This window comes from Denticeps clupeoides, chromosome 3 (assembly GCF_900700375.1).
Source record: "Denticeps clupeoides chromosome 3, fDenClu1.1, whole genome shotgun sequence".
Lineage (NCBI taxonomy): Eukaryota > Metazoa > Chordata > Actinopteri > Clupeiformes > Denticipitidae > Denticeps > Denticeps clupeoides.
In genome coordinates this window covers 7060365-7078957 of record NC_041709.1, presented here as the reverse complement: position 1 = coordinate 7078957, position 18593 = coordinate 7060365, and the positions used below count along the sequence as shown (strand labels likewise).

The 18593-nt window shown below is 40.7% G+C and overlaps 2 protein-coding genes across 6 annotated transcripts; both read left to right on the top strand.

Moving 5' to 3' along the window:
* Nucleotides 1-673: 673 nt before the first annotated feature.
* ddx4 (DEAD (Asp-Glu-Ala-Asp) box polypeptide 4) lies at nucleotides 674-8184 on the top strand. 4 transcript variants are annotated; one of them, XM_028975020.1, is made up of 23 exons: nucleotides 674-695; nucleotides 1116-1157; nucleotides 1322-1352; nucleotides 1483-1542; nucleotides 1904-1945; nucleotides 2039-2065; nucleotides 2176-2223; nucleotides 3096-3140; nucleotides 3350-3379; nucleotides 3459-3515; nucleotides 3600-3638; nucleotides 4308-4343; nucleotides 4411-4455; nucleotides 4585-4727; nucleotides 4823-4975; nucleotides 5329-5483; nucleotides 5595-5724; nucleotides 5976-6142; nucleotides 6334-6479; nucleotides 6557-6656; nucleotides 7490-7760; nucleotides 7915-8022; nucleotides 8107-8184. In XM_028975020.1, the coding sequence occupies exons 2-23, from the start codon at nucleotides 1134-1136 to the stop codon at nucleotides 8182-8184; spliced, it is 1935 nt and encodes a 644-aa protein (XP_028830853.1). In that variant the 5' UTR covers nucleotides 674-695; nucleotides 1116-1133. The 4 variants fall into 4 exon arrangements, with proteins under 4 accessions (XP_028830853.1, XP_028830856.1, XP_028830854.1 ...); XM_028975023.1 differs by lacking the exon at nucleotides 3600-3638 and having other exon boundaries at nucleotides 4429-4455; XM_028975021.1 differs by lacking the exon at nucleotides 3600-3638.
* Nucleotides 8185-8712: 528 nt separating this feature from the next.
* Nucleotides 8713-17856, top strand: LOC114787144 (interleukin-6 receptor subunit beta-like). 2 transcript variants are annotated; one of them, XM_028974970.1, is made up of 16 exons: nucleotides 8713-8841; nucleotides 9003-9050; nucleotides 9751-10035; nucleotides 12034-12181; nucleotides 12298-12458; nucleotides 13192-13328; nucleotides 13784-13937; nucleotides 14013-14083; nucleotides 14228-14417; nucleotides 14515-14679; nucleotides 15641-15736; nucleotides 15991-16137; nucleotides 16224-16364; nucleotides 16463-16544; nucleotides 16733-16802; nucleotides 17231-17856. In XM_028974970.1, the coding sequence occupies exons 1-16, from the start codon at nucleotides 8832-8834 to the stop codon at nucleotides 17570-17572; spliced, it is 2247 nt and encodes a 748-aa protein (XP_028830803.1). In that variant the 5' UTR covers nucleotides 8713-8831; the 3' UTR covers nucleotides 17573-17856. The 2 variants fall into 2 exon arrangements, with proteins under 2 accessions (XP_028830803.1, XP_028830804.1); XM_028974971.1 differs by lacking the exons at nucleotides 8713-8841; nucleotides 9003-9050 and having other exon boundaries at nucleotides 9901-10035; nucleotides 11588-12181.
* The last annotated feature ends 737 nt before the right edge of the window (nucleotides 17857-18593 follow it).

Below are 18593 nucleotides of genomic sequence, written 5' to 3'. Positions count from 1 at the left end.
TTCATTCACAGTTTTGATGCCTTCAGTGAGAATCTACCAATGTAAATGATCATGAAAATAAAGAAGACACATTGAATGAGAAGGTGTGTCCAAACTTCTGGCCTGTACTGTGTATGTGTGTGAGTGTGTGTATAGAAACGCAAAGGCTGATGATTAGGACAAGTGGAGACAAAATTAGTCCATAAAAAGTGTGCGGGGCTCAAATCAACGTAATGGCGCCCCCTACGGTCACAAGATTTACATTTTACATTTACATCATTTATCAGACGCCCTTATCCAGAGCGACTTACAATCAGTAGTTACAGGGACAGTCCCCCCCCTGGAGCAACTTAGGGTTAAGTGTCTTGCTCAGGGACACAATGGTCGTAAGTGGGATTTGAACCTGGGTCTTCTGGTTCATAGGGGAGTGTCTAACCCACTAGGCTACTACCACATCATGTAGTGTGAGTAATAGTGCAACAGCGATACACCAACTACTTAAATAATTAACTAGCAGTACATGCAAATTATCTATCTATCTATCTGTCTGTCTGTATCCCACCGCTATCTTGTCAGGGCTCCGCACCTTCCAGCAACTTCTCCAGGTTCCCGCGTCTGCGCAGGCGCGTTGACCTTCACCGCCGGCCGCCGAATTCGCGCCTTTGCTCGACCTGCTCCCCCCGCGAACGGTCAGGTTCGGTCCGGCTCCTGAGATTGTGAGTATGCGTGAACGTACGTCGTTAATAATAATAAAAAGAGATATTATGCGCGGGAGTTATTTAACTAGGGGGTGCAACTTAATTGCAGCTTAATTGCATTATCCACCCGAATGCCAATTAAGCGTTTTGATCAATCGGCTCGTTTAAGTTTGTGTTAAGAGGTGACTGCAGTAGAATTTGGAGGGACGCCGAGCGGCCATGACCGCTGCAGGTGGCCGCGGGGCCATTAGCGACGACGCCACGTTCGTGTCGGAGTGGAAGGACGCGTGTCTTGTTTAATAAATTCTTGTGGAATTTAAGCCGGTTTGCGGTGGGAAAACCGAGTTTGGAGGGGAAGAAGGCCGCAGTATTACGGAGGTTATAACGTGTCGTGTGAGATCCGCTAAGACCTCCTCGTTCTTTTTCTCTCTTTGCCAGCACACCGCACCTGGAAAGATGGATACCTGGGACGAAGATGAGGTCACGGTTTCTCTTTCTCTCTCTGATTTACAGCCTCGGTTACTGGCTATTAAAAGGAAATTGAAACGCGGCCACATTATGCAACTGCACGAAATGTTGTAAATCATGCAAGTTTTAAGTTGTCAATTTTATTAAATGTGCTTTTAAATGTACTTGGCCCACAGGGAACGGTTTCTGCAAATGGGTGTCAATTTGGTGAGCATTTTTGTTTTTATAGTATACTAAATTCTGCAAAAAGACTGTTAACTTTACATTTATGGCATTTATCAGATGCCCTTATCCCTTATTACCTTAATATATTTCTTTACAATACTGGTCTGTTCAGAAGAGAATTCCTTGAATAGTGGCACGAGCCGGGGCCGAGGATATGGTGGAGGAAGCAGAGGTAAGCAAACATTACTTTATTAAAAAAATTCTATAAGAACGTGTAAGTATTTTCTATATGAGTCTGTATCACTTATTTCATATGAGAAAAGTGTCTTTCCTGTTTGTAAAATTTTACTGTCGACCGTATATATTGCAGTATATAACTTTTGTCTCTAAATGCGGTACACCGGTATAATCCAAATTTATATTGCATACAGTTTACAGCACGCAGCCCTACATACAGGCATAATGTACACGGATGTACATCTTTATAAAATTATTACACATATTAAAGACTCATTTATAATAGTTATGATTTGCATTCAAAATATTTTAGTTTAACTTTGTATTAAACATTAATTACATTTTTCTGGTCTTAGGGCGTGGCCGTGGAGGAGGGTTTAGGAGTGTATTTTCCAAAGGTAGTATTTCATTACCAATCTGGGGAAAATGAATGCGCATGTTGTCTGTTTTGTTTATGGGGATTTATGCCACCATTTGTTGTTTTGTTTTAGGAGAAGATGAAAATGCAAACACGGAAGGTATTGGACCTTTATTAGTAACTTCTTTTATTTATACTTCTTGTATATTTATTGCTGTTAGAATGGTTTTGATTTTACACTTTTGATAGATTTCTCCATTACCCTTCTAGATGAGCAAACTGGAAGTTCATGGAAAGATGGGGATGGTGGATTCAGAGGCAAGAATTCATGAATGGTTTCCCAGTGAAATGGCCAGATCATGTAGCTTTTATTCAAGTGCTTTGAATTTTAGTCAAAAGATTGTGTTACTAGCCAATGACTGCAACTATGAAATACAGTAAATTTAAGGATGACTGACAAAAACAAAAATTATACTTCCTGATATGAATCTCATTTCACAATTATGGAAAATGTGAATTTAAGCAGAATTATGTTTTTGTTTTCATTTAAACTGGTTAACTGAATGAGCTATTCATTTAGTCTTGTAGTAATGTGCACATCAAGGGGTTTTAGCTACTAAAATATTTAACAGTTAATAATGAGTTAGCAAATGTAAAGGTAAAGTCTGTCGGAATGATTTTGGTGTATTTAATATGCTACTTCTATGCTCGATTTTAATAGCAGCTGCCATGTAGTGGCTACTTTTAAGGCACCAATTCCATTAGGCTACATTAATCATAGCCTATGGCAATGCAGTCTTTCAATTAAATAAAATTCAAAACAAAATCATCCCAAATCCTCATACCGTGGACATGATTGGCTGGTGATTGAGTTTACCTTTGCTCACGATAGTAGAATAAGTCTAGGGAGTTGTCCTGCTGTTAACACTTAAGTAGTGCAGTTTTTGGACCGCAGATGATGCAGTAACATCTGGAGAGCATGCTGCTATGACATTTATCAGACGCCCTCATCCAGAGCACCTTACAATCAGTAGTTACAGGGACAGTTACACTGGAGGGTTAAATGGCCACTACCACTCTCTTAACCTCATGTTGCTTCCGTATAGCACCGTTAATACACGTGCATGTTTGGATGCATTGCTTGCTCATTAGTAATGTGAAGGCTGTGCACCACCTCTGTGTCCGAACAGGTGGAAGAGGACGCGGTCGAGGCATGAGGATTTCATTACATTCTGGTATTTGGATTTTATTCCAGTGCTGACACCCTGACCCTTATCCAAATTCTTTCTTGTGTGTACCTCACTGACTGCGTTGCCTTGCCGCATTTAAAGGGGTCTGGTTGAAATTAATAAATTGGTTTAATTTTGACCATTAATATTGGAAAAATGTTAGGGGTTCTAAAGGCTCCATTTTAGAAGGGTTAACACGTTTCTCTCTGTTGCAGAGAATGATGGCAGAGGCGATAGTGAAAATGGTAAAGTTCTTACTGTTCGCTCATGTAAACCACACCAGTCCTCGTTTAACTGAAGTGCCACATTAATTGATAATTGCAGACTTCCAGGGCCAGTTTGGTGGAAGAGGTGGCTGTGGACGTGGGGGTTTCAGGCAAGGTAAGTGGCATTTGTATTGCTATTTTTATTGATATTTTAATATATATGTATTTTTTTTAAACCTGCAATTTTTTGTATATACAGGTAACCGAGGTGGTGGAAGAGGAGGTTTTGGTGGTGGCGGTAATCAACATTTAATTATTTTGAGCAATTTTCATAAATATACAATTCATAAATAACAGCCTTACTGATGTTTGTGTTCGAACACTCTGGCCACAGAGCAGTGAATTATTTCTCACTAAATCCTTGCAGATTCAGGAGTAGACTCTACAGCAATGGTTTACATTTACGCTGCTGTGGTAGTTTTATAGCAAAAGGCAAACATTCCATTTTACATTTGTAGCATTTAGCCAGAGAGACTTTCGATCAGTAGTTACAGGGACAGTCCTCCTGGAGCAATTTGGGGTCGTGTTTTGCTCTGGGATGCAGTGGTAGTAAGCGATAGTAGGAGAGTATATTAGACACTTGACAACCACCATACTGACTGCCAAATTTCCATGGTGCATCCATTCTTCCTTCAGGGCATATGCACAGCTTTGCAATACAGTATTACTCTTATCAGTGGCAAAGAAAAACAAAACATGGATCACTTTCATGAATGCTTTGTCTGTAGCCACTTTGACTGCCATCTGTCATTTCACAAAGTAATGAGTGTTAAGCATTCATGATGTTAAAACATCACAAACTGTATTCTGTACACATACTGTATTCTGTTCATGACTGCTTTTTGTTGCTACTGCTGGGTTTTATTCTGTGTGTCTGCTTAACGCTCATGATTTTACCCCATCCCAGGTTACAGGGCAAAAGATGAAGAGGTGTTCTCAAAAGGTGCTTAATTTGTGATCTCGCTTAATGTAAAGCGATATGGTGGATATTGACTTGATTTGATATTTAGGTTCAACTATGGATGAAGAAAGCAGACCTGATGGTGAAAATGCTGGTAAGTCTTATATTTGACTACATATAATAATGACTCAATGGCAAGCGTGTTCTTTTATTCCTATTTACAGTAATTGAAGAATATGGGTAATGACACTAAATGTTGCACTTTCCGTTTTTTTTAATAAAGCTCCCAAGGTGACTTACATCCCACCACCACCGCCAGAAGAGGAAGGCTCCATATTTGCGCACTATGAAACTGGCATCAACTTCAGCAAATATGATGATATTCTGGTGGATGTGAGTGGCAGTAATCCTCCACAGGCAATCATGGTGAGTTGGGTTCCATTACAGAATCCCAGGTTTCATGCTTGTGGACCACTTGAATGTATCACCTTGAACCAATGTTGCCAAATCTCTTCTTGCAGACCTTTGAGGAGGCCGACCTGTGTGAATCCTTGAAAAGGAATGTAAGCAAGTCTGGTTATGTGAAGCCAACCCCGGTCCAAAAGTATGGTATTCCCATTGTATCAGCAGGTCGGGACCTCATGGCCTGTGCCCAGACTGGCTCAGGAAAAACTGTGAGTGTCTTTTCTCCATGCATAACGTTGCTAATCTGTCTGGTTTCTCAGGCATGCCACAAAATGTGGGTTTGCTTCACTCCTTTGCGCCTTTCTTCCGCTTATGTGCTTTCTTCCCTGTTCTTGACACAAGCCACTTTATTTAGATACAGTTGCAGACTCATTCTACACTTCATGAAGTGAATCACCGTACTGCTTGTTCATACATTTATTCATTTGTTTCCAGTCCTCTGTGGTGATGTACCTTGTCTAAATGAGGACTGTTTACTGTAAGAGATGTGTGTGCAGAGCAGGGTCGGTGTTTAGTCACTGCTGCGGTTGGTCCTGGTTTCAACAGTCATTTCCTTCTGCAGGCTGCCTTCCTGTTGCCCATCCTGCAGAAACTGATGAATACCGGCGTGGCTGCCAGACGCTTCAGCGAGGTGCAAGAGCCCGAGGCCATTATTGTGGCCCCAACCCGAGAGCTCATCAATCAGATTTACCTGGAGGCTCGGAAGTTTGCTTATGGGTACAGAGCTTGTCCCTGTCACTACCAGGTCACGCTTTCCCTGTGTGTTGCCCGTTATGCCATTGTATTATTCTGAAGTTACCTTTTTGTTCCAAAATGAACTTTTTGAAGAACGTGCGTTCGACCAGTGGTGGTTTATGGGGGCATCAACACAAGCCACGCTATTCGGGAGGTTTTGAAGGGCTGTAATGTGCTGTGTGGTACTCCCGGAAGACTCTTGGATATAATTGGAAGAGGAAAGGTAAATTCAACCCCTCCATTCCCTTCCCTCTGAAAAGTAAATTGTCTATGACAGGAAGGCCCCAGTCCTGCAGATTTTCATTACTGGTTCCACTATACCTGTTTCTGCTGGGGGGGGAACTGGTTTGCACAGAAGTTAATGAACTCAAAATGTACAACTTTCCAGCCCTCTAATTTTAGGTCCTTAGTTCAGAGGAGACAAGCTTGTGTTTTGGGTTTTAAGTCGACGTTGTGGTTTTCCGTTTTCTGAAGGTTGGACTGAGGAAGATTCAGTACTTGGTGCTGGATGAGGCTGATCGAATGCTAGACATGGGCTTTGAACCAGACATGCAGAAGCTGGTGAGGTCTCCTGGGATGCCCTCCAAAGAGGAGCGGCAGACACTGATGTTCAGCGCTACATATCCAGATGATATCCAAAGGTTTGCAAGGGGTCATAAAAGCTGTCCGGTATTCTTTTTGCATGTTTATTTCTTTGTCAGAGGTCCTATGCATGTTCTTTAAATTGCAGCTGAATTGGATTTTGAATTGGCAGTCATGTTTCTTGCATTCTGAAATTGGATTTAAAAACGAGAGTTTTTTTTTTTTTTTTTTTTTTGTGTTATCTTGTCAGACTGGCTGCAGACTTCCTTAAGATGGACTACCTGTTCCTTGCTGTGGGTGTAGTTGGTGGCGCTTGCAGTGATGTGGAGCAGAAGGTTATTCAGGTGACTCAGTATTCAAAGAGGGACCAGCTGTTGGAACTCCTTAGAACTACAGGTTTGTGGACACTTTTAAAAGGCTGTGCGCCATATTGTTCCGATACAGCTTTCATTGTTCACTTGCTGTTTGTCTAGGTACCGAGCGCACAATGGTGTTTGTCGAAACGAAACGCAAGGCAGATTTTATTGCCACATTTCTCTGTCAGGAGAAGGTGTCAACTACAAGCATTCATGGGTGAGGTATTCCTTTTAAACACTGAACATTTTATGCTCTAATATTTAGTACATAATTATGTAAAGCTAGGGTTGTGCTATTTGAATGGAATGCGATATAAATTTTGCCAATGGGGGAGAGCTTGGTAATACCAGCCTGTCGCAGAAAAATCTGCTCCTCAAGGAAAATGAGTCGCATCACCTGTGTGAAACCACGCCTACTTGCAGCATAAAGCATTAGTTAGAGGGGTAAGGCCTTACTAGTAATTTGTAATGATATTTAATACTTAACTCTCTAGAGTTTAAAGGTCTTACAAGTACTGCAGACCCAATAAGTAAAATAAAACAAGCCTTCAATCTGTCAGTTGTCCACCCGTCACTGCACACTTACGTGTTTACTAAATGCAGCATGCTTGTTCATGTCCAGTCCGTAACACTTGCCCGTGTGCAACGGTTGGTGTTAGGTTTAGGCTGTTACATGTTGTATTTCGGCGTACAGAGGGGCAGAACCGACCGATCAGGCAAGTAGTACCAACTGGGAACTAACAGCGCGTATGGAAATGACCTGGGGCATCATAGCCTGTTCTGTGCCCTGTGTCGTTAAAAATTATTAATGATATATATCTTGGAATCCTGGAGGGACTGCATGATAAAATATGAACAAGCATAGTTGTTTAAATATTTTCTGACTATTTTTAATATAAACAGCCGTACACAGAAAATCCCACGTTTTTTTACAATTTTATATAAAAAATATAATGATTTATATTCTCGTATCATACAAATACCTGGTATTTCGCTGGAATTAGTACACAAATCTTTATAATATCTTGAACTGGATTCCTATCTCGACAGAGATCGTGAGCAGAGGGAGCGCGAACAGGCCCTGGGAGACTTTCGCACAGGAAAGTGCCCTGTTCTGGTGGCCACTTCAGTTGCTGCCAGAGGCTTGGACATCGAGCATGTGCAGCATGTGGTGAACTTTGACCTTCCCAACAACATTGATGAGTATGTGCATCGCATTGGAAGGACTGGTCGCTGCGGGAACACCGGTCAAGCGATATCATTCTTTGACCCAGACAATGACACCCCCCTGGCTCGTTCATTGGTCAAGGTCTTGTCTGGGGTTGGTAGTTTTTTTTTTTTTGTTTTTATTTTTTGTAAATATAAAAAAAGGTCTAAATCTGCTAACCGCCTTAAGCAAGCTGATAACACAATTGGATGATTGAATGTCCTTTGTGGAAATTATGCAAATTTACAGTTCTTTCATTTTGTAATAGGCTCAACAAGAAGTTCCTGCTTGGCTTGAAGAAGTAACTTTCAGTGCGCATGGCACCACCGGATTTAACCCGCGTGGCACAGTGTTTGCCTCTACAGATTCACGAAAGGTATAGAATTCTGAAAGTCATGAAAAAGAACTAGTGAATGCGTTTAAATATTGAGTGATTTTTATTTATATTTTGTGTTGCTAGGGCACATATTCCCAACCAAACCAAACACTGGCATCACCAGCCCAGGCTGCTACTGCAGAAGATGAGGAGTGGGAGTGAAATTTTGTTGTTTTTTTATTTTTTTTTTTTTTATTCCTTTACTCTTGTTATGTTAAATTACTTTTAAATTGACTGACTGTACCATGTAGGTTCCCGAAGTGCAGCTATTTAAACAACGTTCTTGGTCGTTTTCTCCTTTACCTTTTTTGAAAACACTAATCACTGGAAATGGTGGGTTGTTGTCTCCCTCAACACTTCTTTTTCTTTAGTAACTCGCACTGTAGTTTGTGTGTGTGTCATGACATGGTACCTTGACTTGTTTCTCTAGGCTTTCACATCACAGGGTCCTTACAGTGTAGTTCTGTTAAAAGTTAAATTTGAGTTACTTGTTGGTACAAACTGGCAACAACAAAACCCCAAACTGGAACGTGTGCCTTGTATTGGGTTAATAAACGGTTGCCTTGAAGCCTTGATGTGTTGCAGTTTTTACTTTTATGTGAAATATTTACCTGCTTCGAATGTGGGCGTGTCCGACGCCTCGCTGGTACGTTGCGTCACTTGTGGGCGTGTCCGTCCTCTTCTAAAACGGCATCAGCTTCCCAACTTCCCGTTTCATTCGAGTTAGAAAAAGTAACGTGGGTTTTGTTCTCAAGCTAACTACTGGAAGTAGTTTTTTCTTTCTTTCTGGGTTTATCCACGACGCGGCAATGCCGCTAAGTAAGTACATTGTCAGTATAAATTATTACAGTTCGCGAGTTTGTGGGTGTCGGGAACATATAAAATAAATGAACATTTTATTCTTTTCGTCTGGATAACGTGACGCGCCAAGTTCTCTGGTTAGAGTTGATTTTGCGGTTGACTCTTGTCTTTCTTTTCAGGGGGGAGCGTGGTGTGTGCGCTTGGGCTGCTGCTCGTGGTTCGCGCTGGTAAGAAATCGCGGAACGAGCGATGGGGGGAAAAATCAAGAATAAATACGAGAGCCTGATCCGTATTGATTACTTTGGGCAAATCTGTTTAATCTCGCTGCCCGGTTCTGGAGATTTGGTGTTTTTGGACTCTGTTATGGCGTCCTTGGGGTGTAACAGTGGCGAATCATTTGAAGGTTTGCGCCGGTCGAAGTCAGCTGAGCCGAAGATGAACTGATCACCGAAATGGCATGAAGTTGAAGGGGTTTCATGCGTTATGCGTGCAATTTCTCAGCAGACACCCTCCACTGCATCCTGGCCTCATCACCCCCAGCACCTGCGGTTTATACAATGTGCGTCTCAAACGATGAAGTGTTCGATCCTAAAATCTCGCTCAAAACAAAACAAGTCGTCTTCAGAATTGTCCCATTTGATCAGTTCAATTTACAGACATCTCGAGCAATCTTCTGCGTGTCACTGCAAGTCACAGAGGTTGGGGCGTGTTCTCTAATGTCACACTAAATCCGGTCTGAAAATTGTAGGTAGTTTTAAAACTGAGTCCCGTCCACGCTACCAAGTCCAATGTTTTCCTCGTGTTTAACTCCAGCAGCACAGCGGCCCATGTGTTAACTTGTGTTTAGTGCCGGGAAAATATGGCCATATGTGCCCACTCCCAACAAGTCAAATAATGCAAGTCTTCCTCTTCCATATCCATGCACAGAGCCGTGTGATGTCATCCCGAAAGGACTTGTAGTGAAAACGGGCTCGGACGTTACGGTTTCTCTGAAGGCACCCCTCGATGCCATGTGCCGAACGGCACATGAATGGTCCCACTTTGACTTAAGTCAAGTCTACTGGAGCTCTAATCGCCAGAGGATTGATTCCGGCTACTATGGATATAATTCAACCGTTGCAACGGTCTTCATACCAAGTATTTCTGAAAATATGACCGTTGAATGTCACTTTCAGGACCAAATACTGGGCGGTACTTTCATTCGCATCTATGGTGAGTGGGTTTTTTTTTTTTTTTTTTTTTTTTAACTCAATATAAGCAGTATGTACTTACAGTTTCTTGTGTTCAACTGTCAGTTTGTCTAACTGTTAAAACTGGTTCCTTGTTACTACTTGAAAGTGAAGTGATTGTCAATGTGATGCACAGCACACAGTGACTCAATGAGATGTGTCCTCTGCTTTTAACCATCACCCTTGGTGAGCAGTGGGCAGCCGTGACTGTGTGGGGCCAGCACTTTGCTCGGTGGCACCTTGGCAGATCGGGATTCGAAACGGCAACCTTCTGATTGCGGTGCCGCTACCTTAACCGCTAGGCCACCACTGCCCCAGTGTTGCTATCGTATGTCATAATAGCAGGATGTTGCATTCTGTGCTGGAACGCCATAGTAATTCCTCCGAACGGCCTCTGCGGTTTCTCTTGGGCTGAGCTCAAACAAATATGTTGTTCATTTGGATAATTAAAAATCCGTGTCCACTTCTTGTGAAATTTGGCTGGACATAAAACGGCCTATTAGCCATCGGCTTGGTTTACACATGTAGTCTTCATAGTTTTAATCTTATCATTCTTTGTCATTCAGTGCTAATGTGAGAATGACTGACCGATTCTGAAAAAACGTCACGGAACTGCTTATGTGGTTCTCCAGATAGCTGGACCACAAATGAATAACAATACTTGACTACTAGCACATATTTTTGGCTAGTAACACCTTATAAATATGTTTAAAGCATGAACATTTTATTGACATTGGATCAGAAATGAGCACTTTTATAGTTCCATGGGCTGCCAAAGATGTTGCTTCCAGGGCAAATGCATCCAGACAGTCCAAAAGATTGCTGTGAATTGATAGGTGAGAAAGGCCTCCTGAAGGCGTCCTCAGCACCCCGACCGCATACTATAGTTGTCTTGTGTTGTTCTTCTGTCAGCTCATGGTAACCCGTGCATTTACATTGTTGTCACAAATAAATTTTGGTGATGAAGCATTAATCGCATGTAACAGTAATTCATGATCAAAAATTGAGTCAGACCCTGGTACACAGGCGTCCAGCCGAACAGAGCTGTCCTAACGTACAAATACCTTCCACACTTTCTGCAAAGCACTGATACGGGACATTTTTTTTATGTATATTAAAGGTAGAATCTATGAGAGGAGTGAAGAGAGAAGTTGCAGCATCTTCTGAGCCTAATGTTACTCAACTGGTTTACCAGTGGTGGAGGGAGAGATGTTATATTAATATTACAATTTCCAGTGTGTGCTAGTGTTGCAACCAATCAGTTCAGCATATGAATATGTTAATTAAACTCTTGCAAATATATTTAATTTTTGATCATTGAGAGAGAGCTTTTAATATGGAATGACCCCATGGTGAAAGGATTTTGGACTTTTTGCACAAGCACTTTTGTCAGAAGAGGAAAGTTACACAACAAGATACAGAAGTTCTTTTGATTTAACCAACGAGAGAGTTCTGAACATGTCAGTGTTACGTCCCGTGATCATGTGATGTGTGGTCTGTATGTTCTGTCTTGTCTGTGTGTTTCCTTTTTGTAGGAGGAGCCTGTAATTACATAACTCCTCCCAGACCTGATGCTGATTTGCGCTCCTGTCGGAGTGAGGCCGTTAAAGATGGAGGGGAGAGAAGGAGGAAAAGAGGAGAGAGGGGAGGAAAGGGAGAATGGGACAATACGCCAGACAGATGCCCTGTTCCCATTAGTCTACCCAATGCTTTTTCGTGGCCTGACTGTGTTTCAAGGCGTAACTTGTATTGTTTCAGTTTATAAAAAATCACCTCGTTCAAACGGTTGTGACGTTTCCCGTTCCTAACCTAGACCAGGACGTAACAGTCAGGTTCATTCTGCAGACACACTGGCTTCTCATCATCACCCAGTCATTCTTTCTTATGCAAAATAATTATTATGCAGCATTTAGACAAGGAATTTACTTGTGATCAAATTGAATTTTCTCATCAATAATCATGCCTGATTTCTACATAACAGCTACCAGAAACCCCACAGCAACAACAAATCCTCCAGAGAAGCCCATCAATATATCCTGCACGGTGAAATATGATGATAAAAAGGTCACATGTTCCTGGAGTGGTGGTAGGAACTCAGTGGACACAACTTATGTGCTCTCCATGCAACAGTAAATGTTCATTTTCACATTTCTTCAAGTAACCAACACACGTAATAGTACCAGTAGCACACAGAAGCATGTTGTTTGGCTTTGCTTGTTCATTTATTTGATTTTTTTTTTTCTAGGAATGGAAAATACCCAGAAAACTGTAGCACCAGCACTAATACTTGCTCCATAGAGTATAATTTACGCTTGGGAGATGCTAATAAAGTAACTGTTAATGTCACAGCAAGTAATTCTGCTGGAAAAGCCTCAAGTCAAATAAAATTTGATCCGTGGAACAGAAGTGAGTTTCTAATTGGGAAAAAGTGTCTTTTATCCTGCAATGTCGACAGTTACAGTAATCCAGTCGTGAGATTACTAGGGACCGAACAAATATCTATGTGGCCCGTGTTGACAGATATTTTTCTACTATTCTATATGGTAGTCTTCATAATTGAAGTTCAGGAGTAAGAGTACATCAGGGTGGTAGTCACCTAGCGGGTAACACACTCGCCTATGAACCAGAAGACCCAGGTTCAAATCCCGCTTACTACCATTCTGTCCCTGAGCAAGACACTTAACCCTAAGTTGCTCCAGGAGGGGGACTGTCCCTGTAACTACTGATTGTAAGTCCATCTGGATAAGGGCGTCTGATAAATGTTGTAAATGTACACCCCTTTCTCCTCCATCTGCACTTTCTTCAGGGCAGGAGGGCACACGAACACCAAAGAACAAGCAAAAAAAAAATCTATTTCCATCAAGGAAGCCCAGTTAAATTCACACAAGCCCATTCTTTATTCTACATGCGGTTTATTCTACATGCTGTGTCAGCTTATTTGGAGAAGTTTCAAGATCACACATACATAAATATAAATATTGTATCAATTATTTTTAAAAATGGGGGGCAAAACCATTACAATTTGCCTGGAAAATACTTTTGATAAAGTAATAGAACTCAATTTCTTTGTTGCTTTTAATGCTCATAAAGAAAATGTAAATAACTCCATTTATATTTTCTCCAATTTTATTTTCTTCAGTGCAATATGTGCCTCCAAGTATTGAAGTTGAACCACATCCTTCTAAAGGACTAAGGGTGAAATTATTATATGATCCAAAAATTGCAGAGACTTTAAACTGTGAAGTAAACTACACTGATCATCCCACAGGCTCTACTGTAAGTCTAGCTTTCTTTTTAATAAACCTTATTCATCGGTTAGCCTAACTATATTTCTTAAGCTATTTCTACACTAGAAACATCTGAAGCAGGCGCCACCGACCCTGGTCCTGAAGGACTTCCACCCTGCACAGCTTAGGCCTTGCCATGTTCCACCACAGGCAGTGAGCGTAAACCCAAAACCATGCAGGATGAGTGCTGTTCAGGACCAGGGCCCTTTAACTATTCTAAAGAGACAAGATATCTTCACAACGTCCACTCTTGCACAGACAAGCACATACTTTACAAAGTCTGATTTTTTTATGCCTCTGCAATGGCAATCACATTCGGTCTTATTCATGATGTACACATGAGATCTCTTGAGTAATCCTGTGCCATACAGAAAGGAAAGTAGGGAAAAGCTATGTGATCATATGGGAGTGCTCATAGCTCCTTTTTAAATCTCTTTCCCTCAGCAACTGGTATATAGTGAGATAAAAAGTCAAATTCTGACTCTGGATATCAACAATGTGAAGCCCTGCACCGAATACACAGTATCAGCTAGGTGTTCTTCACATCACTCAAAAGTGTGGAGTGACTGGAGCAAAACGGTCACAAAGTATTCTGATGGTAATGGAACAAACATTCTATGTAATTATTATTTAGATTAGTTTCTGTGTCTTTACTGTCTTATTGTGTTTACAGGGAGCTCTTTTCCTGTCCATCTGTGGATGAGAATTGTTCCAAATAAGGATGAAGTTCAACTTGAGTGGAAGGTATGTCATTTTCTTATTTAAAAATTGTAAAACATTATGAATAGACATGATGGACAAAATAGCTTTTACTTACAGGGTTCACAGTGATGTGCCAATAAATGCACTGTGAAAAATGTTTGAAGTACTATCTGTTTTCATCTACAGGGACCTTCACCAGCCTGCAGTGCCATTGATGAGTATAAGGTTTTTGTTGACAGAAATGAAAGGAAAATTCTGAAGTCAAACCAAAAAAATACTACCATTAAACTTAACAGGGCAGTAAATGAAATTACAATTGCAGCATATAAGAATGGACAATTGCTTCACAACGTGTCACTAAAAATCCCTAAAAAAGGTTATTTGGACAGAAATGTAGGACCTCATTGTATCACAATTCTGGAAGATTCTAACATCTTTCTGCATGATTCTTGTTTGTTGTTGATCATTTTCAGATTTGCCTCCTGTCCAGAATCTCAGTGCCTCCACTCTGGGTGACCAGATCAACGTTAACTGGGCTGCACCCAACCCTTCTGTGAATGGTTATATTTTAGAGTGCTTTATAGGTCCTGAAGAGTACTTTTGGACCCAAACACAAGAAACACATGCCTCATGTAAAGGTAATATTTTAATCTGCTTATATCAATACGGGCTAAATATCCAGGCATATACCATGTTACATATGAGCCTGTCTTAACAAATCACAAGATTCTATCACAAGCAACAGTACATTCAAGGAAACCAAATTATTCTGCTTGCAACAGTGATATCATCTTGTTTATTATTATTCAGGAAGCAATTGTGATTTATGAACAATGAAAGAATGCAGAATAATTAATCCAATAATAATTAATCATTTTTGCATTTATTGTAAGTCTTCACTCACAGGACTTCACTTCCATTGGTAATAGCTGGGACACAGTATCATATACTGTACAGTTGTGACCAAAAGTTTTCAGAATGACAAAATACTGTTTTTCTGCTTGCTGTTTTTATTATGGAATATTACATATACTCCAGAATGTTATGAAGAGTGATCACATGAATTGCAAAGTCTGTCTTTGCAATTAAACTTAACTTAGTTCCAACAACCTGCTGAGATTATTTCAGTGATCCTCTCGTTAACAGCAAGGATATTGCTGCTAGTGCTATAAGGCCAAAGTGGATCGGGGAACAAAACTATTAAATTTTCCATGGCCAGGAAACTCCCCGGACCTTAATCAAATTGAGAACTTGGACAAACCCACAAATCCCGACAAACTTGGGGGAAAAAAGGGCCAACACTGCAAATATTGACTCTTTGCATAATCTTGATGTAATTTTCAATAAAAACCTTTGAATAAACAAACAAACATATAAATGTTTGTAAGTATACTTCAGTACACCACAGAAACAACTGGTGAAATGATCTAAAAACACTGAAGTAACACACTTTAGGAAAAACAGCATTTGTGTCATTTTCAAATTGGTAATAGTCCATGACTATTACCAATCAACACAATCACTATCACGAACTGCACAGACACTGAACAAATTGTTCTTCTATATAATGAAAATTCAGTCTCTTTTTTTAAAAAACAGGACAGCCTTACCTGCCATATACAGTAAATGTGGTTGCACTGTATAATGAAGGGCCAGGCCATGGACAGCCTTTGGTTATTTACACAAAGGAGAAAGGTTTGTGTTTCTTCTTCTTGTCTAAATCCAGTCACATAGTTGTCCCAGTAATGCAATTATGATAGGCTCTAATTTACAGTAGCATAGGACTATTTAACCTGCTTTTCACAGAAGGCAGTGTTATTCCTAATATGTATTCTTGTCCTTACCTTGGTGTGCCACTAGGGGGAAGAAATGAGTAACAACAATGATACACGTAGCACATGTCTTGCAGATCTTGACAAACTGCCACATCGTGTCTGTCTTCACTCTAGATCCGGCAAAAGTAAGCGTGAGTCCAGTAGAAAAGTACGAGGACACATGGGCGGAGGTGAAGTGGACCCCAGTGGCCCGTAATGCATGCTGTGCGTTTGTTGTGAACTACACTGTAAAGTATTGGACTTCTGCTGGCCCAGTGCTCAGTAAGTTCTTGTTTGCCTGGATCAGCACAAAGCCAGTGCTGCCAAGAAATCGCGATACAACTTAGTTCATGTTTCCATCTCTTTAGATGTGACTGTTGACAGCTCAAAACACATGGTCACTCTGAGCGACCTCCAGCCCAACACGCCATATAGCGTCCGCATTGTAGCCTCCTCCGCAGCCAGCAACAGCACCAGTGAACCAATCAGCTTTCAAACAAAGCCGTATGGTAAACGTTCACCAAAACTCATCTAGCATATTTAGTCTACATCATCACATGGAATACGTTTACTCACCATCACTCTGGATGCTCTCTCGCTCCTGTAGGTTCAAACTTCATCAAAGGATTTGTCTCCGTGGCGATTGTTCTGACGTTATCCTTGGTCATTTCTGTCTTCATTTTCATCAGGTAAATTTGACAGATTTTCTTAAATTTCAATGACTATTAATCCTTTACTGGATTTATGAGCGTGAAGCTGAAATTGTATGGAATGAAATTGAAATAGATGGAATTAAGCTTTTACTCAATATTAACAGCAAATGACTTGCTGAAAAATATCCGCTTCATCCTGTGTACAATATGTTCTCTATGAACAGGTGCAAGAAAGTTGAAGGTCACTTGGTACCTAATCCAAAGTTCAGCTCTGTAGGAACTTGGTCCAGAAAGGTGAGAGCCAAGTACATATATGTTGGAAGCACCATCCCTACAGGGAAGAAGGTTTGGAGTGCAGTTCTACAGAACAGCACTCCATCACGCAAAGACTTGGGCCTAGCAACCTTCATGTCCTTACACTACAGTTGCTGATTTGAAGCTTAATATCAATTTGTTGGTCATTTGAGGTCAGAAACCTCCATTCTAGTGGTCCTGCCTGAAAATAGCAGGATAATTGTTTTCTAAATCTATTCTTTATGATGAGCAGTTTTTCACTTTTTTTCAACAATTCTGTAGATGATTAATAGCAAATGTATACATTTTACAGTATGCATGATAAAGTAAAATTCATAATATAATAATAAACCAGCCTATGGTGGCATTCAGATGTTTTGCTCAAGACCTACTGATGTCATAAAACTACATACTTTGTCATTGCACAGGTACAGGGTAAAATTTACTTTGAGATTCAAGAAACACAGTGTGAGAAGAATCACTTTTTCCAATACAATGAGGTCCCATTCCCAAAGTGCCCTGAAGACAATGAGAAGCATCAGGATTTGAGTAGAGACACAGCACCTGGACCAGACACCCCTTATGGTGGCATTACTGAACACTCTGGACCTTTTTCCGGCTGTCATCAGGGCCCTGAACAGAAATCGGTTCAGCAGGGGTCAAACGCCAGACCCCATGAGCCTGGGTCCACGTCAGCACAGAGAACTCCAACCCCTGTTGCTTCATACGTTACAATGGGCATTTTTGACATAGAGCTAGAAAATAAGTGAAAACATACAAAGTCTAAAACCGTCATAGTGCTGCGGCATCGCGCATTGTTCCAGGATGGGTTCCGGATTAAGCGGTTATGGAAAGTGAGAAAGTCAATAAGTGATCAGAAGATGTTTTAAAGTTTCTTTAAAAACTCAACGATTCAGTTATGAATGTACATAATAAGCTTTGCTTTTTTTATTTTTGTACCACTCACGGTCATGTGTGTTCATGGTTTTTAAGGTCTACTTTGAAATGTTTTATTTTTGGTTTTTCAGCAAATAAACACAAAATTTTGATACAATTTACAGTAAACCTTGCTCTTTGGTACTCAAAATGAAATATCTGGTCCGGTGTTTTCTGTGTAGACAAGTGACTAAAACTAGAGCAAATGAAAAAAATTAGCAAAATGATCAAGGTCACTGCTAGTAGCATTGATGTTCCCAGTGTTGATGAATCCAGCCGGTGGTTGTACAAATATTCTTCTTACCTTTTATTTAAAATAATAAGAATGTTTCAGAATGCAGGTGTGCCATATTTGGTGGAAGAGAAGTTCATTATGATGAACACTTGTCCTCTGAGAGAAATGATATTCAGTTCTAGAACTGCAGATCCCTCTAGTGGAACAATTCTGAATGCCGTGTGCTGAATCTCAGCAAACGTACATCAGGGAGGAAATGGGTTGTGCAACAGGAACTTCTTGGAAAAGCTCAATTTCTTCATCCTGGTGGGACAGGAAACCGTGTGCAATGATCCCTCTGACACAGAGAGGGAGGAGACCTTCACAGTCCCTGGGTGTGGTTTATCGTTCATATACTGCTTCACACAGTAGCAGCCCCTCGCTATTACCCCTACTTGTTTACCAGAGATTTTCCTTCATGAACTTCGCATAATCTATTTATAGCTCCTTTTCACCTTTTGTAGACCATAACAGGAATTACTGGTCTGAGCATTCCTGAAAAAAATACAGTTCATTTCCATTTCAGTTCAAGATGTTATGCTCTGTATTAAAATGACAGTGAAAGTGAAGTGATTGTCATT